At 40.6% G+C, this 20,563-nt stretch overlaps 2 protein-coding genes across 2 annotated transcripts; both read right to left on the bottom strand.

Annotated features, from left to right (window-relative positions):
• Positions 1-6,872: 6,872 nt before the first annotated feature.
• atp6v1b2 (ATPase H+ transporting V1 subunit B2) lies at positions 6,873-14,143 on the bottom strand. Its single transcript, XM_048259486.1, has 14 exons — positions 13,952-14,143; positions 12,976-13,031; positions 11,763-11,861; positions 11,550-11,643; positions 11,391-11,468; positions 10,996-11,135; positions 10,173-10,274; positions 9,815-9,912; positions 9,508-9,631; positions 9,241-9,391; positions 9,043-9,125; positions 8,829-8,933; positions 7,778-7,907; positions 6,873-7,052 (listed from the first exon to the last, which is right to left on the bottom strand). The coding sequence occupies exons 1-14, from the start codon at positions 14,088-14,090 to the stop codon at positions 6,916-6,918; spliced, it is 1,536 nt and encodes a 511-aa protein (XP_048115443.1). The 5' UTR covers positions 14,091-14,143; the 3' UTR covers positions 6,873-6,915.
• Positions 14,144-14,284: 141 nt separating this feature from the next.
• On the bottom strand, positions 14,285-19,599 carry stambpa (STAM binding protein a). Its single transcript, XM_048259915.1, has 10 exons — positions 19,474-19,599; positions 18,271-18,479; positions 18,072-18,147; positions 17,879-17,974; positions 17,228-17,600; positions 16,936-17,078; positions 16,503-16,640; positions 16,128-16,240; positions 15,939-16,038; positions 14,285-15,629 (listed from the first exon to the last, which is right to left on the bottom strand). The coding sequence occupies exons 2-10, from the start codon at positions 18,471-18,473 to the stop codon at positions 15,573-15,575; spliced, it is 1,299 nt and encodes a 432-aa protein (XP_048115872.1). The 5' UTR covers positions 18,474-18,479; positions 19,474-19,599; the 3' UTR covers positions 14,285-15,572.
• Between the last annotated feature and the right edge of the window lie 964 nt (positions 19,600-20,563).

The following is a 20,563-nucleotide window of genomic DNA, read 5'->3' as shown; positions in this document are numbered from 1 at the left end:
GGTGTTGTGTAAAGGAGAAAAGTGTTGAAAAAAAAAACAGAAGATGCCATCCAAAAACAAGGGCAGATGCCAAGTCCTGTCCTGTTGCAAAGCATCTCTCCCATTCTGATAGAAACCTCTCTCTCTCTCTCTCTCTCTCTTTTCCCTCCCTCTCTCTCTTTCCCTCTCTCTCACTCCCCCTCTTTCTCCCTCTCTCTCTGAATGTCTGTCTGTCTTTCTCTCTCACACTCTCTCTCTCTCACACACACACACATACACGTACACCCACACACATACACACACGCAGGCAAATACACAGTACACATACACATATACACACACACTCTTTCCCACACATCCCTGCTTTGCGCTGATAAAGGCCATGCCAAGTGCTGAGAGGTAAACATTTAGTCAAACCAAAGGAAAATGGCCTGGCGTAGATGTACTACCTCAAACAAAAAGAGGTTACATACATTAAAATTGTCATATTGGAGTCAAATATTGGTTCTTCTAAATTGTCATCATTCAGAACTGTCCCCAGGGGAACACAATTTCACCATTCAGCATACATACAATTTTAAACAACATTCAGAGACCATCAGATGGTTGTGATGGTTTGTGCTGTGGTTTTGTGTTATCACAAAATAAATTCTACTCTTAAGATATATTATTTGTATATCCAAGTAGCCTTACATGGATATGCTATACCGTGCTATGGATATGCTGTATCTGGATGGATGGATATGGATATGCTATATGCTGTATCTAAAGGGAAAAGATTGGTATTGCAATTACTACAGAACACATAATTTCCATTGAATTGCTGTTGAATTCAGAATGACTTTATCCCTGACACGATCACTGTTTTGTGTCTAACCCAAGATCTCAGACAAGGTTATCACATCGTAGCCGACTAACACCTCACACCCCTGCTGTTTTGATGACAGCACATGAATATCAGCCTTTGCGTATGAACTTGTGTAGCCAGTGCAAACACATCAACGACAGTGGAGCCAACCATTCAATTACCCCGGCCTCAACAGCATTCATCAAAGTCAAAGTCAGCACGTTCAAGAAACAACGAAAAACTATCAGAATGAATGAAGGTAAAGCTGAACCTGCTGTCATCACCGAGTACATCTCGGCAGCATTTCTGCTCGAATAAACACTGCATGCTGGCACATCTTATTTATTAATCTCTACCACCCCCCACCTCCCCCTACACACACACACACACACACACACCCGCCTCTCTCTAAATCATGTGATTCAGCTCGCCCTGGGATGTTTTTGACCTCCAAGGGCGTGCCCATCTCCATATACTCCACACAAGGAGTCGCAGACAGGATTTGGAGCATTCCCAAGCCCCCAGCTGAGACCAATTTTTTAGGGGAAAGGAGCTCACAAGTTAGGAAAACAAAGCTCAGTGGGGATGAACGCAGCCTCAGGATTTGGAGGGGAGATGCTTTAGTCAGAGAGATAAACACCTCACCATTAACAGCCACTCTGACTGGGAATGTGTGAATGAATAGAATGGAATATTTTCATGGCTTGGTTCACCGAGCGTTTTTCTCATGTAATTTCAGCCGTAACTTACACAGCTGAGTGGTTACAGTAGAAATATTTTTTGGTGTGTGGTAGAAATAAACCAAGAGAGGTGTGCAGTTTGGTTTGCACCGAGAGAAGGAAAGGTGAAACTAATCCTTCAACAAGCACAATAAAACACAACCCTTTAGAATAATGACATAAACAGACATATAGAGAGGAAACCTAAGAGACCTTAATTGGACAATACAAGTTCTTTTTTGTTCATTTCCCCATTCATCTGTGAAAAAGCAATGCCTTTATTTATTTATTTCCTCTCTACAAGAGCGCCTTATCCAGTTGAGAGTGAATGCTCTTCATTATCTAACACAGAGGGAGGGAAGTCAAAGCAGACTGCTCTCTGAGCCCGCTCGGGTCTCGTGTTTATTTAACCCGTCAACTGGAACACACAACGGTCGGCAAAGATGCATTTTGTTCACTGCAGAGCCACAGAGAAGGGGCGCCATCCAAAAATGACCACAGCACCACTGTGTGGATACAGGTGGAACTCTTCTGACCAGCAGCAGCATTAACAAGCAACAATGAGGAGAACCAACGTCAACACGCATGAGTCATGCAGGAGGACTATTCAAGTACAGAATTTGAGTCACGTTCAGGCCATCTTGATTATACACAATAAAAATAAAAATAAACTTGCTTTATGAAATAGCTTTGAGAATGACCTTGCTCTATGAGCAAGGTTGAGAGGTTTCAGAAATGACAACCACACAACATACAGTATGCAGTCTTAAATCAGACATCCATAATGTAAAAGTACATAATTGATCATATAAAATGCTTACAATTAACATGGGCCTCCACAACTTTAGCTGAATGTTCATAACGGCAGTAATAAACATGTCTCAAGTAGCACAGTGCATTCTTTTGCATGTTTTAAAAGTCATTACAGACGTCATTGATGATCTCAGTGTCATGATCATAACGACATTGCCAAATGTTTGTTCACTGTTTTGATACCTTATAAGCATGTCACAAAGCCACAGAAACACACTTATCATGATTGATGCATTACAGAAACTTACTTTAAAGAGAGTGTTACCCTCATTCCTAAAGTCTTCCTCACTTCATTTGAGTGATGCTCTACAAAGTCTCTCCTCACAGTGACACCACTTTATTACACTGACCATATTTGGAGGCACATCATTCTACAGGCAGTCTCCTCCTCCCATCCTCTCTCTCTCTCTCTCTCTCTCTCTGTTCTACTCTCTCCCTGTCTTTCTCTCCCTATCGCTACGCTTCAACCTTGGGGGTAACTACAAGAATGCTAATGACTTCTTTTCAAGGGGGTAATCACGGTCCCCTCCATCATCATTAGCATCACATTAGTCTCCATTCTGATAAGACCACTGGGGAGCCCACTGTTTGAGAGAGTGGGTGGGAACATAAAATGATTATCAGCTAATTCTAATCAATAAAGTTGCTTCTGGCATCATTCTGTTTCCTGTTACAAGAGACCACATTTCGAAAAAGCATTCCTCATGTCCAAATGTCTGAGAGTACATACTACATAATGGCACTGTAATGATCCATGTGGGATGCACACATGCAATTATGAGCCATTAATAAAGCTATTATTCCAGTTTAGTCATTTCAGTTTAGTTTATAATGCCCTTGAACTTCGGATTCAGGTTTGTTATACAGATATTGTCGGTATATATATATTTGGATAACACTTTACGTTGCATCCCAGAAAAAGTGCAGTACCAATATTCAGAAATGCTGTGGACTCCAATAACAATAACATTTTATGATAATCATGAGCACTGTGTTGTTGTCCCTTGGGCCTTGTTGATTTTGATTGAGAGACATGGTCGCCAGATGTTCTGTATGTGTAACTTAATTACACCATACAAACCTGAACAAAGTCACAAATGAGCCTTGGTTGTTGCCTCATTGGTTCAGCTTGTAAAAGTAAATTTATGGGACTTACGTCAGGAAGAGAGCTGAAGTTGACTAGACTACTAGAGTTTAGACTAATTGAATTTGCATCTATTTATACTGCATTGACTAGTTGTCACTGACTCTGTATGGCCCAATTCACTGGGGGGCTATTGGGCATTTAACAGTTAAAGTCACTCCTACACACATCCGAGTAGATTACTGATGTTAATGCTAATATCTGGTTAAAGGGGAGAATATCTATGCCCCAACATTGAAGGTTATAAGAGTAGAGGCATGCATCACACTCAAAAAGATATCTTAAATGTGTTAGATTTATTTTACCTGTGCACCTAAACAACACAAAGGGCATTTAGGTTCAGGCCCTACCTGAATCTAAACTGCAGTGACCTATCAGCTTGTTGCCCAGTTACCATGGTTTGCCTGGTGCCATTTGCTTTTTGTTTTCCCTTACACAACAGCGATTCCAACATCAGTTATTTTTAAACCTGAGGATGCTCTCGACGTGAGAACACTTGTTGATGTTATGCTCTGTGATGTAAGTAGGCCTGTATGTTTCAGCCACACAAACACAGGGTCAAACATGCTTTGCCACATCAAGGTATCTGCTCTATAAATCTTACAGTGAGCATGCAACATTTATGCCCACTACTGTATAGTGAACTTCACAATGGAGTGTTTAAATCAAGTTTTTCAAGTGCAGAACATAACAGGCGTCCAATCCTTTAAAGATTTTATAAGATTCCTTTTCATGTCTATCTCACCAGCCGGCTGTCCCAAAGCAGATTGCCCTGCTCAAGGTTGCTTCCTGCTGAAGGGGAGTTTTCACTAGCAGCCATCGCCTTAGTGCTTGCTCTGAGGGGCTCAGGCTCTGGGCTCTATGAAGCACCTTGTAACAATTGCAATTGTTTTGGCAGAAGAAAAATACAATTTTCATGAATCGAATTGAATTGTCTAAAGGCTAAAGCGAAGTGAAGATTATAATTAAAAATTATATAGTTTCAGCCAAACACAGCAGCACTCAGCTGAGCTCATAGGCACATGACAGCTGTTTAGAATCAGTGAATGGTAAGTGTTGACAGTAATACATATTTGTTCAGGGGTTTTGGTAGGAGGAAGAGCACACGGGGGATATCAGGAGAGAATGTGTGGGAAGCTGATTTTACATATCCTTGGACATATATCCTTGAAAGTCTTTCAACCCTGTTAGAAAGATTAACACCTATCTGTGTTTCAATTAAGAGGTTTATTCCTTGATGTTCTGGTTAAAATAAGGGGCACTGGGGATGTGGTACTGGTGTTAATGTTGATAGCTTTGCTCCATTTTGGGAGGTGGTGTGTGTGGGTGGGAGGGGTTGAGTACAGCTCTATCCACACTTTCAAACCTGTTACCCCCATTTCATTTATTTTTTTAAATGGTGTTTGGCGCCCTCTGGGGCACAGAGATTTTGAACTGAGTGGGAGGTCTGCTGGTGTTATGACTTAATTAGCTGATTAGAGCTCTTCTGAGGTCGACATTTGTATAAATAAATAAATGAAGAGTTCAGATGCAAAACCCTCTAAATCCGTCTGACCACTTTTCTTTTAAATGAGCATTTAAGTTCAGGCTCCTAAGTTCAGGCTCCTATAGGTTTTTGCCTATAAATCGATATTTCAGACCAGGAAGAGAGTGGTATTTAGTGGGTTTAGAAGTTAAATTATTTGATTAGCGTATACTATGTGTGGAGAGCATCCCCTCACCATCTTTATCTCATTTTTGACATAGGTGGCATTTAGAGGCTTTTGCATCTGAACCCTTCAAATTCTTTATTCTAATATTTTGAGATTCTGGATTTTTTATTTCCATGAGCTGTAAACCGTAGATTAATCAACATTAAAACAAAAAAAGGCTTGAAATATTTCACATGTTTAATGAATCTAGATTATATGACATTGTCGCTTTTTGAAATAAATTACAGAAAAACATGAACTCTTCCATGATATTCTAATTTTTTTAGATGCATCCGTAGATCAGAGGACATTCCCCTGGATTTTAAATGGTAGCTTTTCATTTCTTATAACATATATGTAGTAAATGCACATGATATACTGATTTAACTGCATTCTGGACTCTCACATATAAATCACAGAACAAATTTTAAGTCATACTCACATTTAATCAACTGTACAGACACCTTGCATCGATGTGAACAACATAATCTGCATGCAATGACAAAGAAACACAACTTACACATACACATAAAAGACACAGAAAAGAGGATGATCTTCATATGAAGACATCTGTTGGGATTCACTTTAAATATCAGTACACACATTACCACACTACATTTGGAAGAAATGTTGTTTTACCATCCCATGGCACATATAAAAAAATATGAAGGTCGCTTGGCAAATAAAACTGCATAACACCAGGATTCCACCTTATTGGCATTCCACATTCCACAACTTTCATATACAGTAATATTTCTCATGTGGGCTGTTCTTAATTTTGTTAAGAACAGCCCATATGAGAAGTATTTAAACATGAGAGCCAGGCTTTGAAAAAGAAACATGACAATAACAAAAAATGACAAAATAGCAAAATTACATTCATAGAACTACAGGAAAATGCAGAGGCATTCAACATTGATGCAACATAAAAATAAACTTTATAAATAAATCATTTTCAGTCTACACTGACTAGATATATTTGATTTCTGAAACAGAGCTTTCTCACATTTTATCTTTAATCTTAAATATCTGTAATAATATTTGCCACATTTTTGACATTGTAGTATGAGAACATATTACAGAATGTGGAAAGATACAATACATTAATAGTACACTTAACAATCTGTCCCATTCACACCAAGGGGTCACACTTGCTCTGGAGGCTCCAATACATACTATGAGTGATGACACTGATGACTTATGGCATTTACTTTCTGTTTGCCTTGTAGGTTATTCTATACGCTGTAACAGACAGGTACACACTCAGTAGAGGAATGATAGCCGTTCTTAACTGGTAGTACACTTAACCTTGGGCCCCTGAGGATCCTTCAGGAAGGACAGAGCCATCAGAGCTTTCGGGGACCTATGCCAACAACATGCATACAGTAACTCAACTGCCTGCTCACAGCTAGCTCCATGTACAGGGAGCCCTACCACCACTCCTTTAATGTATGATCAAAGTGTGCGGCACAGTTGGGGGGACTGCACATCAAACTCAAAAGGCAGGCGCAGCAGCACGCGTGCACGTTTCCCAGCAAACTACTAATGACGGCAACCACTGACACAAGAACAGAGCAGAGAAGAGCAGCAGGTCTCAAGCAGTACAGCATCAGGGGGGAGGAGACAGACAAGAGAAAGGACCAGTGTGATTGTGTGTGTGTGTGTGTGTGTGTGTGGGGGGGGGGAACGGAGATGGGGATACTGGAGGGAGAGGGAGTGGGGTTAATGCTTGGAGTCACGAGGGTAGAACTCGGCCAAAGTGCTCTGAGGGATCCTCTTCAGCATCTCCTTGGGGAAGATCCTCATCAGCTGCCAGCCAATGTCCAGCGTCTCATACACAGTGCGGTTCTCATAGGCCCCTGGAGTCACACACACAGACACACACACACAAAGCAGAACAACAGAGGAACATGCCATTATCCAATTAAGCAAAACAAATAAGGAACATTCAGACGAACACCAATTCATTCATCGCCCATCATTTGGCATCTCAATAGTTTAGATTCATTTGTTTCTGTATTTGGATTTTTGTTGATTGCATAAGTCTTCAGTTCTGACAGGATATGATTTACTGAGTTTTCTAAGCAAAAAACGAGAAAACAGTAAGGAAATTGCCAATACTGCATAGTTTACCTTTAAATTACTCGATTTTATACCACTTTTGCAACTGGCATACATCAGCTCTACCGTGGTACTGGTCCCTAGCCACCTGCTACTGCACTGACAAGAAGTGAAAATGAGAACCGATTGTGCACATCTGCGGTCTCTGAATGAGTAAATCCGGTTAATCCAGATAATGACTTATTTTATGTCTTCAATACCATTGGAAACTCAGAGCAAAAAACAAAGACGTTAAATATGACATTTTATCAGTCTAATTTCTTACATTACATACTATGCTTATCTGCTCAACAGATAAATGTGTAAATTGATTTGTCATGTTCTATTTTCAATGTGTATTGATGTGTGCACCACATAGTGATTTGTGCCTGACAAAATTCTTCAAATTAATAACTTGTAGAGAGGTTGAAATTTGCAACCATGTCTAGTTCTCAGCGTACCACTGCCCGTCCCAGCTCCTTACCCTGAGCAATGAAGTTCTTTTCAAATTTCTGCAGGAACTCCAGGTAAAGCAAGTCGTCAGCAGTCAGCGCCTCCTCTCCCACCACAGCCTTCATAGCCTGCACATCTTTCCCGATGGCATAGCAGGCATACTGCCAAATGAGTAGAGAGGGGGTTGAGTCTAATAGCAATTACATGTTCTAGAACCAGTGGTGAATCAGAGTCACTTGTGTTTAATGTTTCCATTTGTTAGCAAATGTGAATGCACCACAGGGATTCCCCTCCAAGTGCTACTGTAAATACTACAACTGAGCAGTTTCCATTACATCTGATTTTGTCATTTGTTTATTATAGACTACATTTCAAACAACAATACTGTGTTTTGTAACACACATTTGGATCAACACTGTTCTAAATTAGCATGAGTGACTGGCATGAGCAAGACAACACAAACACAAACACAAAACAAACTCTTCTACTCCAATCTCCATCACCGATGCCCTTCTGCAATTAAAGCTGTGTACATTCATTAAGCCAGACACATACAATATCATGCACATGTGTTTGCCAGCAGTAAAACTATGCATCATGGTATGTTTTGGATCTATCAAAATGAAGAACCACCAATTCACAGAGGAAGTGACAATTCTAACCATTTTAAGTTACCAATTCTAGGTAACTATGCACATATAATATAGCCATAACACTAAACACTTTCCTTTTCCCCCTGTGTGGTTTGTATTAAACCTGAGGTAATATAAATGAGATATTATGTAATGTAAATCAACAGGAGATGTGGAAACCCACATGTGGAAAATAATTGTGGAAGATGTGGGAAGTATGTCTGCATACCTACTACCAACCTGGGGCGCGTTTCCCAAAACCATAGTTGCTAACTAAGTTAGCAAAGATCTAAGTTAGCAACTTTGTTGGTTGCAATGCAATTTCCCATTGCCAACCAACTAAGTTGCTAACAGGTTAGCAACTATGGTTTTGGGAAACGCGCCCCTGCACCAGATCTTTACCAACATGTTAAGAGGGTTTAAAAATAATATAAGAAGGTTAGCACTAACCAGCTGATTTGACACATCAGCATGATCTTTGCGTGTCATTCCTTCGCCAATGGCGGACTTCATCAGTCGAGAAAGAGAGGGAAGCACATTGATAGGAGGATAGATCTGGAATAGAAGAAAAAATACAAAGATCTTAGTGCACAGCACTCTAGAATCTTTGCCACAGACTTCCAACTTCATTCAACTGCAAAGAGGGTCCGGCTGCCTGACTGACCTGTCTGTTGTGCAGCTGCCTGTCCACATAGATCTGACCCTCTGTGATGTAGCCAGTCAAATCAGGGATGGGATGCGTGATATCTGGGAACCACAGAATGAGAGAGATTCAGTGAGATAGGTAGAGCCTGCTGCCAGAACTCCATTAACCACTGCTTCAACCCTTCAGCTGAGTTTGCTCCCGCCATCCGGGCCTCACCGTCGTTTGGCATGGTGAGAATAGGGATCTGCGTGATGGAGCCGTTGCGTCCCTCCACGCGTCCGGCTCGCTCGTAGATGGTGGCCAGATCTGTGTACATGTAGCCGGGGAAACCCCTCCTGCCTGGCACCTCCTCTCTGGCCGCAGACACCTGGAGAGGGGAGAGGAGCATTAGGCACATGGGTCAACCTCAAGGTGGAGCCGCTGGTCCAAGCAGCAGAGGGAAGGTTTAGAGCTTGGAGGAAGGGGAGAGAGACCCAAGCTTACCTCACGTAAGGCCTCGGCGTAGGAGCTCATGTCGGTCAGGATGACCAGGACGTGTTTCTCACACTGGTAGGCCAAGAACTCGGCTGAGGTCAGTGCCAAGCGTGGAGTGATGATGCGCTCGATCCTGCAGGCGGAAAACACTTACAGTTATGCACAGGTTGTTTCACCAAAAGCAACTTCCGGCACATTTCACGAGTGTGTGACCAGGTGAATCAAGACCATGACTTCAGTTAATACCAGTACTCATCACACAAAAAAGCTATAAAAACAGAACACAAATTTACAGAGATGATTTTAGAGCTCTTACGTGGGGTCATTAGCCAGATTTAAGAAGAGGCAAACATTGTCCATGGAGCCATTCTCCTCAAAGTCAGACTTGAAAAATCTGGCAGTCTCCATGTTGACCTGGGATTAAGACAACATAATGAGTCTGTGTGCTCTGAAAGGCCTGCACACACTGGTTTTCTACTATCTCTTTCTGACAAATAATTGATATCAACATGCATAATGATCAATTTAAGCCATTGAAAAGAGTCCATTGAAATTAAGTGAAATGTGACTGACCAACATAAGCATTCAATTAACAGATGGATATACCGTATGTTGCTCTTAATTGTGATTATCTCCTAAACATGTCAAAGACTGAATGCTTTGATATCCCTCACCCCCATGGCAGCAAACACAATGGCAAAGTTCTCTTCACTGTAGTCCATCACATCTTTGGATTTCTTCACAAGCCCAGCCTGACGACATATCTGGGCAGCAATCTGATGATATAAACAGCCACAGAATTAATACTTACAGTAAACTAAAGGACACCACACACACACCACACCACAGCACAACACAGAAATGAAACTCATTAGAAGAGGGAAAGGCAAGACAATGGTCTAGTATAACCTACAATGGGTTGCTTTCAACCATTATTATTAGGGTGCTTTAGAGGTTTAGAAACACAGCAAGAGGATTTCTGAGCCACAAGGAACCATCTACAGGGTCAATCAGATTACCATACCTGTCCTTAAACAGGACCTAGTGAAGGCTGAGGGCAGAAAAGGTCACTTCATCAGAATCAAACTTCCTTGGCTGAGCTTGTTCTTACTGCTATGTATGTGTATGCTGACCTCCATGTACCGGTAGTTAGTTATTACAGTTTATGAGGAATGATACAGTCACTACTGCAGAGTTTCTTCCTTCCTCTGTGTAAGTGTACACATTAATTAAACTGAATCTAAAATATCTAGTCATCTGGAATTGCTATAATACAACTTTTTAGTTTTGTTTGTGGGAAATCAAGAAGTAGCTGAATATATGACTTGGAAATTGACCATGTTAACAACTAACAACAAATAACTTAAATGCAATTATAGTAAATATTTCAAAAGTAATAAGAACAGAAATACTCAATATATCCACAAAGAATTGTCAGTGTATTAACAAATGACTTTTAAAACCGTGTAATTGAAAAGAATGTGTTGTTGTTCAGACCTCGTTGTGGGGCAGGCCAGCGGCTGAGAAGATTGGGATCTTCTGTCCACGGGCGATGCTGTTCATGCCATCAATAGCAGAGATACCCGTCTGGATCATCTCCTCGGGATAGATCCGGCACTGAGGGTTGATGGGCTGGCCTTTGGGCATAAACAAGCACCATCTAAATCGTTACAGATTATAACTTACAAAGCTATGTGTCAAACCAGTGTATAAAGGTATTTTAATGTAGATCAGTGTACATGACAAAATGGTGGTACATAAAACTGAATTTGTGTATGTTAAAACCAATCTACTGTATGATGGATCATAAACAATCAAACTAACCAAATTAGCATTATCAGCTAAATCAACATTATGCATTTAAAACCAAGATCCTGTATTAAGCATCATACCCATGATATCTAAGTAATCTTCTGCCATGACTGCAGGGCCACGGTCGATGGGCTTGCCTGACCCATTGAACACCCGACCTGTAGGAAAGCTAAAAGTTAGTCAAAGGAACAGTCAAAAAAAGTAATTCAACCCATTACTAATCCAATGCAGAAACTTACCAAGCATATCCTCCGACACTGGTGTGCGCAGGATGTCACCGGTAAACTCACAACTGGTCTTCTTGGCATCAATACCAGAGGTTCCCTCAAATACCTGCACCGGAGGAGAAATCAAACCATTTCAGGGAAATATTGCAGTTCCATTGAAATTCCATACTATGAAAGAGTTGTTTGTATTAGAGTATTAGAAAGTTTGTCAGGTCACACTCTCACCTGCACGACAGCCTTTGATCCTGTAACCTCCAGCACCTGCCCACTCCTCTTGGTCCCATCAGGGAGGGTGAGATGCACAATCTCTGCATACCTAGGGAACTACAACACAACAATGCTGGAATTAATACATTCACATTAATGAAACAAATAAACAATACTAGCCAAGACTTATCATTTAAACCACTGCAAATCAGTAGAGTACTAATGGCATACTACTCAGTAACAGAGCAACTCAAATAATGGGCGCCATGTTGGAGACCAACGTCAGATGATTCTATAGAGTGACCGTATGGGGCAAATATGCTATGCTGAAATAAATTGCTTATTTTCACCATTAACAGGCATATGTTATCATCAACGCTTGTCAATATGTGAAAGGCCCTTACAGAAATATTGGTCTCCAAAATGGCGCCAATTCGATTCCTGATTGGCCTCTATGGAATTCCACAATGATTCAGTCTGTTTGAAAAGTGGAAGAACTACACCACTACAACACCATGCAGCCAAAAATGGGTTTCTTTCTATAATTAACTTCTTTAATGAATCATTCTACTGGACTCATGTGACATTCCCATGATAAAAAGCACTAGGGCTGACAGACATGTGACTGCTGATCCCTTCCTCTAAAGAGTCTGAAATCTCTTCATCATAGGCTACAACTTTTTTCCACCAGGGCTAGATATGGTATTCAACTGTGTATACAAAAGCACATAGGTCAAGGTTCCCACTCTAATGTAAAATTCCATGACTTTTCCCTGACAAAATAATACATTTCCATGATTTACTATGAATGGTACAATATACTGACAAACGATTTATAGAGCAGCTGCGTAGCGTTCAAGAATCTTTTACTTTTTTAGAGCGGGAGATTAATAAATGGGCATTGAATAAACAAAGTTGGGCTACTCAAGCAAGCAGTAAAGCTAATAACCAGATATACACCAATTCTGCATATCCTGATATTTTGATGACTGATGACTTTGCCCCAAAAATGATAAAATTCCCTGACTTTCCATGTCTGGAATAGACATTCCAAAATTCCATGATTTTCCAGAAATTCCATGACCCGTGGGAACCCTGATAGGTCTATTGTACAGATAGAAGTACAGAGATCATTGCAGTTTCATGAAGCCAACTTACATTAAAGCAGAAAAGGGTTGGTAATGCCATAATGTTAGGATCGAGCACTTCATTTATATATTATGGAACCTACCTTAACATTATCCAATATCACCAGAGGACCATTCACTCCAGAGACTGTCTTGTATGCTGTAAGCATTCAGAATAAAGCATTTAGTCCAGAACATTTAGTTGTACAGTAACATGAGGTCTACTGTAATTAACACCTGACCAAATAACACTAGTAGAAGACAAAATGCAGATCAGCACGAAGAAGAAGCTTTCATCTGTCTAACCATGATCTGAGGCTTTACTCAAAGGTTAATGAAGATAGAAAACAAACCATCAGGTCACATTCTACACTGCTGTGTAAAGAAAAATCCTTGTCTCAAAGGAAAATTGACCAGAACACAAACAGCCTGGGTCAACCCAGACGAACCTGTTAGCAAATTTGAATTTGGACCTGCAGAGCTGATTCAAGGCTCGCCTGGGCTCACCCAGGCTAAGACACAATGGTTAGGCCTATGGGGTATTTTACTTGACATCATGAAACGCTTGACTTCATCAAAGCCCCAAATCACATGTATTGACGTTAGCCTATTGCAAGGTCAACATCTACGGGGAACCCTCACGTTACTTCCCCTATGCTAAAATATAGGCCATTTTGCTTTTTTTTTTTTTTTTCAAAACTAGATTAATGTCTAACTGGACTGCTTAACATAATCTGTTAAATAATGGCATTTACGTTACATGGCTACCGCGAGATAACGTTATGCTGTCTGATGTCAATCAATGTTGGTCTTGTTGTTGCAGGTAGTGTTATGTTATGCTGTCTAACATTTGCTAATGCTATCTTGTTACCAATTAATTTAAGACATAGTTTTGACATCAGCATACGAACGAGACGACCGACATATGCCATGCTAGTTAACACATTATGAGTCTTTCGTGGGAATCACCACATCTTTCACAAGCTAAGGATTGCCATCATATCCTGGATAGCGGTAAAGGTCTGAATAGCTAGTAGCATCTGATGTCACGATATAAATGTACATGTTAGCGGTACTTACTTAGTCGTGGCTGAGAAATATAGTCTCGATTCACGGCGAGCGCATGTTCACGAAAAGCTGCCGTTTTTGAACCTCCAACAGCTGTAGAAAATTCGTTTATGGCACCGCCAACCATTCCCTTGATTGCCTTCATCGCCATGTTAACGCTGCTGTCAGTGTCAGCATCGACGAAGTCGTGATGACTACACTGCGCATGTCACAACACACTGCGTGTTCGAACGACCCTGCGCATTGTCATGGTGCGTGGTGAGCTGACCAAGGTACTGACAGAGAGGATTGAAGCGGTCAGTCATCAAGGATGTTTGGTACTGATATTTTCCAATGACACTAGTATCACTTTGACAATATATTTAATTTTCTGTAGATATAACAATTACAACAGTCAATACAAGTAAGGAAACAAAGAAACAGTACAAGAGAAGATTTAGGGGTGCCTATGTAGTGACACCACTAGATAGAGCCACATAATAAAAAGCAACTCAAATGAAAGAGAGCTTTGCAGCATAAAGTTTGATTATTTCATGAATTACCTTAGAACGCTTTAATTTCCCTACTTTATAAGTGCTGTGTATTTGGATTAATACGGCATATACAATACCTTCAAAATCTCATCTGCACTGGAGCTTAGCTTTACTCCTAAATCATTTGCAGAACGTAATAAGCCCATGAATTACTTTCAAACACAATTTTAGGTTGTATATGAACAATAGATCACTGTCAGACATTCAAAACATATAAATGGTACAGGATTTGAAACAATAAATATGACTAAACAATATAATGATTTTTTATCTATGTTGACTTAAACATTGTTTTCAATTTCCTTTGTGCATAATCTTGACTTGGCACATACCTATTCCCAGCAGAGAGCAATGCTAAGAGTAAGGCTCTATTGTAGCACTACATACTGGCTATCAGCACATAATCGATGGGAATGTCCCTGCAGTTTTTATTATTTTTTAGCAGAGCAGAGCATTTTCCACATATATAAAAAAAAGGTCCAGTTCAGTGACACATGTCAGAAAGCATACATTTACAATTATAGACTTCAATCTGAAATGAATGGACTAAAACCATTGCACAGTACAGAATATTAAGACATACAATTATAACAATTATAACTTATAATCATGGTAATCAGGTCTGGACCCTGTGTTTACGTGCATGTTGACCAAGTGCTTTAATTGTTAATGACAACTGATTGCGGGAGAAAAGTAATCAAATATTGATCTACTATATGGCTTCTACAATCTCTTGGTCCCTTTGAAGGAAACCTTGTTTCATTGACCTTTCTTTATGAAATATACCACTATTTCACTCTACCATGACTCTCTACTCTACCAAGAGAGTGAAAGAATGCTCAGGTATAAATATGTAACACATTTTCAATAAGAAATCAAAGGTATTGTGAAAAATCATACATTGCTATTCAAAAGTCTTTCTTTTGATAAAAAAGCATTTAAACATAATGGTCAAACTTTTCTGCCGCCAAAAACTGTGTATTGTTTTTTTATCATCTGTGTCCATCCATGAGCAAACAGTACATCAGGCCACTTTGTAAGTTGAGGTTCCCATAATGTAGTTAAGCAGGAAGGCACGCAGTATGGCTTCAAAGGAAACATCACCGCAGGTCCAGCACCGTCACACCAATATCAGTGATGTTGACATGACGGCTATCCTGTAAAAGATGATGAAGTCATACCTCTGTAAAAACAAACTTTTGTGTGAGCATGGCTCAATGAAAAAAAAAAGCTTCTACTCCCACTACTGCTACTACTACCACAACCACAATCATCCACATAAATCTACTATGCTGTTACAATCTGCTGATACATTGTCCTGTCATATTGGTAGTAGGAGTAGTGCTAGACAAAAGCAGACAACTATTTCACATCAAGTTAATTTTTTCACAAAAATATTATAAATACTATGATCCAAAAGCCTTAGCCCAGTGGAGCACTATAACAATTGAGAAAACACTACTCACAGTAAACAATGGAGGCTCCTTAGTGTGTGGATGGAATCCTTTCTGTTTGCATGTAGAGATTTCAGTCATGCCATGATCGGTTAATCTGAAATAGCCGGTCCTGCACACAAATTCACATCATAATGTCTCTATCCAGACAGACAAAATCTGTAAACAGATTGACCACTGAGATGAGCACCCAGGACTCACTCATTAAACTTAGGAGAGCAGACGATGGCGATGGACTCCGGTAACATCATCTGATAGGAACAATGAGTATGCAGGTCCACACTAGAAAGAAACGCTGTTTGTGTGGGATGGGTCTGCAAAATAAACCACATACATGTTTTAATTGTGAAGAGACCGCTGTTATCAAACATAAAATAGGAGCAATTCTAACATTTTTGTTTCGTTTCTGTGGTGGGATTCCAACACTGCTGCTTTCAGGACACACAGGGTAAAGAGGAGCCCAAATGCAGTGCAGTGTAAAATACAGGGTCTAGGCTGCTGTATTTCAACAGAGGGTGCCAATTTTGGGAGCAGGGTGTTAAAAGGTGGGTGCAGGGTGTGCACGTGAATTATTACATGGATCCAGCCAAGGGTGATGAGGTCGTACTGGTCCTGGATGAGGAAAAGCTCTTCCTCGTTCTCTGTGTCACAGTAATCTGGTCCCCCACACTGCTTGGGCACAATCACGTGGGTCACTGTGAAGGCATTCTTGGTCTGCAAAGTAAATGGACAGATTTAATGGCATGGCATGAAACCATCGTCTCTCCGCCACTATGATTTAGAAAAATCGTGCTAGCGTCTAAACAATGTTTTGCATTAGGAGAAAAAGAAAAGAAAAAAAAAAAACACACACACACACTCTGAACTGCCCATAGTGCAGTGTCCATGAGTATTGACACATTCCACAAATATGCTTTATTGGTGATCTAACTCATCATCAATATCAACATGTCTGATCACAGGAGAATATTTTGTCAAAATTCTCAGACTGCGTTCAGCTATGACTTACCAATTTGCCACAAAGAATGCCACAGGTCTCAACTGATCGGGAGGTGTTGGCATCAGCTAGCTTTAGGAACTTGTGGCACAATTCAGAGGGCACTGCCAGTTGCCTTAAGCCATCAATTTGCCGTAAGCCATCAATGGTCAGACCTGTGAAAACACATAATTGGCTGACAGTATTAATTCTGTGGAATCAATGAAAATCAATATGTTGAGAAATACAATCTATTAGCTTTTACTCAAACTGCTGTTAAAGGCTAGCACATGGTGTTAATAAGCCAGGAACAGAGATGCCTTACTGTTCCCCGAGATGACTGGACCAGCGGGTTTCAGAGAGCGGTCAAACGTTGGGGCTGGGATTGGAGAGGGGGTGTAGTTGAAAGTGCTCCCAGGACTCTGAGGGGGTGTTGGGTTGACAAAGAGGGCTTGGGGTGGTCCCTGGACATCATCCACCAGGAGAGGTGAGGGCGCAGTGGGGGCGACGGGTGGGTTGAACTCGCGCACGATGCGCTGGCGCTGGCTTTCCAGCTCCTGGCGACGCAGCATCTCCTCGAAGGCCAGCAGTTGCTCCTGCTCACGCTGGCGCTGCTGCAGCTCGGCCTGCTGCTGGCGCTCTGCCTCCAGCTGCTTCTGCCGGGCCAGCTCCCGTGTGTAGGCCTCCTCCTCAGCTTTCTGACCACACACACACACACACACGCACAACCACAAACACACGCACACCCACAAACACACGCACGCACACACAAATGGATTTAGAAATACATTTCCACCAATATTAATATGCTCTCAAATTAGTCCTAACCTTATGGAAACACATTTACAATACTGCTACTCTTATCGACTAAGATTGGAACACTGTTGTGGGGACTATTCCAGGCTATGAACCTCTGGTATAGGGAAATATTCCAGACAAACAATCCAGTATCTACCGTCCCTGGTAAATTACTCACTTTTCTCACAAGATATTCTGCATAATCTTTATCATATTGTATTAAGAGTTGTTTCTTCAGTTCTTCAGCTTTTGGAAAAGCGATCTCTTTCAGTTTCTGCAGGACAAAAACACATATCAAAGTTCAACTAGGTAAAGTTATCCACAAGCTTGCGTTGTAATTTGGTGAACATGGTAGTGCTACAGTAGCCTACCCTCATGGTCTCCTTCTTTTCTGGTATATTGGCTGTTTTGTAGTCTCGATGTTTGGGAAGTTTTTCGATGAAAAGTCTGAGGTACAGTAAAAATGTTATTGAATATTTAGTTCACAACTATGCAAAAGTTAATTATTTGCATTTTGACGCCTTTTTTGAGTAGGCCTACCCATGGAAATAAGCACATGACGTCACTTACGTTATATATTTATTGTAGAGAATAAATGCATGCTCCGTGTTCCCTTCATCGGCATAAACACTTGCCATGCGGATCATCTCCATGCCAGATCGGAAATATCGTCGGGGCGGAACATCCTCGTTCACCTCGACCGAACTTCCCATCTTTGTGAGAACACGGACGCGCTCCTCGGGTTGGAGACTGATATCGTTGTGGTCAGACATGGTGAACTAATCAAATACAATATTGATTAGCTATCTTTAAAATCAACCACATCTGTCAAAATCTCAATGTGCACTATAGACGTAATCCATTCATTTCTCAGTTTGTCTGTCACCTCAACTACCACCTCGGCACACCTAGCACACCTGACTTTCAACATATTTGTCTTATATCCACTACTATCTCTCAAGAATGCAGAAATGATCTCTTGGAGTTTTTTTTTTATTATTATTGAAACTGTGCACCATCACTCTAGTTATTCTGCATTGTTTGTAAAGGCACTGGCATCCTGACAATGCAGCTTACGTTATTCCTTTGCATAAAAACGTCAGAAATAAATGGGGAGCATACCTATGTTCCCACAGCCCTATGTTCCCTAACCCACCCACACCTCAGGCCTAATCCTAACCCTAACCCCAACCCTAACCTTAGAAATGTGGGAACATAGGGCTGTGGAAGGGCTGACCCCAATGAATGTATATGTAAATCAATTACAATCCAATCGACTACACACATTCGCGTTATATAAATAAATTAGACTCGTCGATAATTCCTTAACTGTTATCTGGTATTAGCTATTTAACATTGCATAACTTATCATCGATTGATAACGCCAGTTTCCTGGCTAATTCAACGTTAGCTAACCTTATGAGTATTAATTGTCATTTTTGGCGTTATCAAGTCAGTTTAATGTTACCTAATTTGGTTGACTTTATAATTCCACCCGGTCATGTCATGTCATGTCAAGGGAAGTAATTACGCACTTACGTTATAACGACAACGCTAATCATCTGTTGAATGAATAGACTAAACTTACATTCTGTCCACTTCTGAACAGCTCTCTGAAGAGCTAGCATTATATTACAGCCAACGCTGTACTGGAACACTGTCAAGAGCTAGCTATCGCTAATAAACAGACAAGCTAACTTTATCATCTTTAGATACACAGTAACGGTTTTGAGAAAATAGTTACTTAAATTACTCCAGAATGTAAAATCTCACCTTGTTATGAGAGATTTGCCAAAAACGAGCTAAAGATAAGTCATGGTTCCACGATATAATGGCATATTTTGATAAGTCATTTTGCACTTTACACTACTTTCCATAACAGCTTCCAGTTCCTTCCTGGTTAACGCGTGACGTCAAAGATATCTAGATCAGCTGAGCATGAGATCATTGGTCAGGTAGCAGCCAGACGTGATGTAGGCTGCAAAATAACAACTGAGATTTTAATCCCTCATTTTAATGAGAACCGCAAAGATGAAAATGAGTTGAATTATCTGCAAACTTACAGCTCTTCTTGAAACATAGAATTATGGTCGTAGTTGCTAGTAGAAATATTGGGCCATGAAAGAATCAGTATAATTTGGGCACTTTGAATCGTCCTACACCCATCTAGGAACCCCGAAACTGTGAGAGTTGCACTCAAAAAATGGTTTCCTCAAGAATAAGTTTTCTCATGATGTCCACAGAAGCCAACATATGTTAGTCAGACCACACATGCAGTCACAGTCACGTAGTTAGAGGAGTTAGACTAAGATATAGCCTATACAGTCTCTTTCTCTCTCTCTCTCTCTCCCTCTCTCTCTCTCTGTCTCTCTCTCACACACACACACACACACACAAGGAAGGCTGTGCTTCTATAACTGCTTTCATTTTGTGCTGTCAGTCTGTGCATGTCCCATAGCTCTTACAGCTAGTTTCATGTCCCATCCTGTATTGGGTTTTCAGCTTTGGGTGTATATACATTTTTTTATCTTCAGTAAATGTCATGCTGAGGTGAGTTTAACAGATTTACATTATGCAAAGTTGCTATTGCTCCGGAGCTGATGTCGTCTATGTGAAGAGATCAAACTCCCAATAGACTTGCTTAAAACCCAGACAGCACACATAAATCTTACCAATGTTGGGCCGATGAATGCCGTTACAGTCTAGTAGGGGGGCCTAAGTGTCTAATTTGGGGGGTTGTGGGATTCGCATGTTAATTTTTGGATAGTATAATATCTTTGTTCAAGAATAGAAAAAAACGTTTCCATTTTTTGGTTTTGAAGGACCCAAATCAAAGGTCAAATTCAGAAAAGGTAAAATTTGG

The sequence above is a fragment of the Alosa alosa genome, chromosome 12 (genome assembly GCF_017589495.1).
Source record: "Alosa alosa isolate M-15738 ecotype Scorff River chromosome 12, AALO_Geno_1.1, whole genome shotgun sequence".
Lineage (NCBI taxonomy): Eukaryota > Metazoa > Chordata > Actinopteri > Clupeiformes > Clupeidae > Alosa > Alosa alosa.
This window is presented reverse-complemented; position numbering and strand designations above follow the sequence as displayed.

Coding starts and splice junctions, on each gene's coding strand:
- atp6v1b2 (XM_048259486.1), bottom strand. CDS start 14,090: ATGGCGATGAAGGCAATCAAGGGAATGGTTGGCGGTGCCATAAACGAA. Junction 13,032..13,951: donor TATTTCTCAGCCACGACTAA/GTAAGTACCGCT, acceptor GAATGCTTACAG/CATACAAGACAGTCTCTGGA. Junction 11,136..11,390: donor AGATTACTTAGATATCATGG/GTATGATGCTTA, acceptor TTATGCCCAAAG/GCCAGCCCATCAACCCTCAG.
- stambpa (XM_048259915.1), bottom strand. CDS start 18,473: ATGTCTGACCACAACGATATCAGTCTCCAACCCGAGGAGCGCGTCCGT. Junction 18,148..18,270: donor CTCTACAATAAATATATAAC/GTAAGTGACGTC, acceptor ACTGTACCTCAG/ACTTTTCATCGAAAAACTTC. Junction 16,241..16,502: donor TCACCCTTGGCTGGATCCAT/GTAATAATTCAC, acceptor TTTATTTTGCAG/ACCCATCCCACACAAACAGC.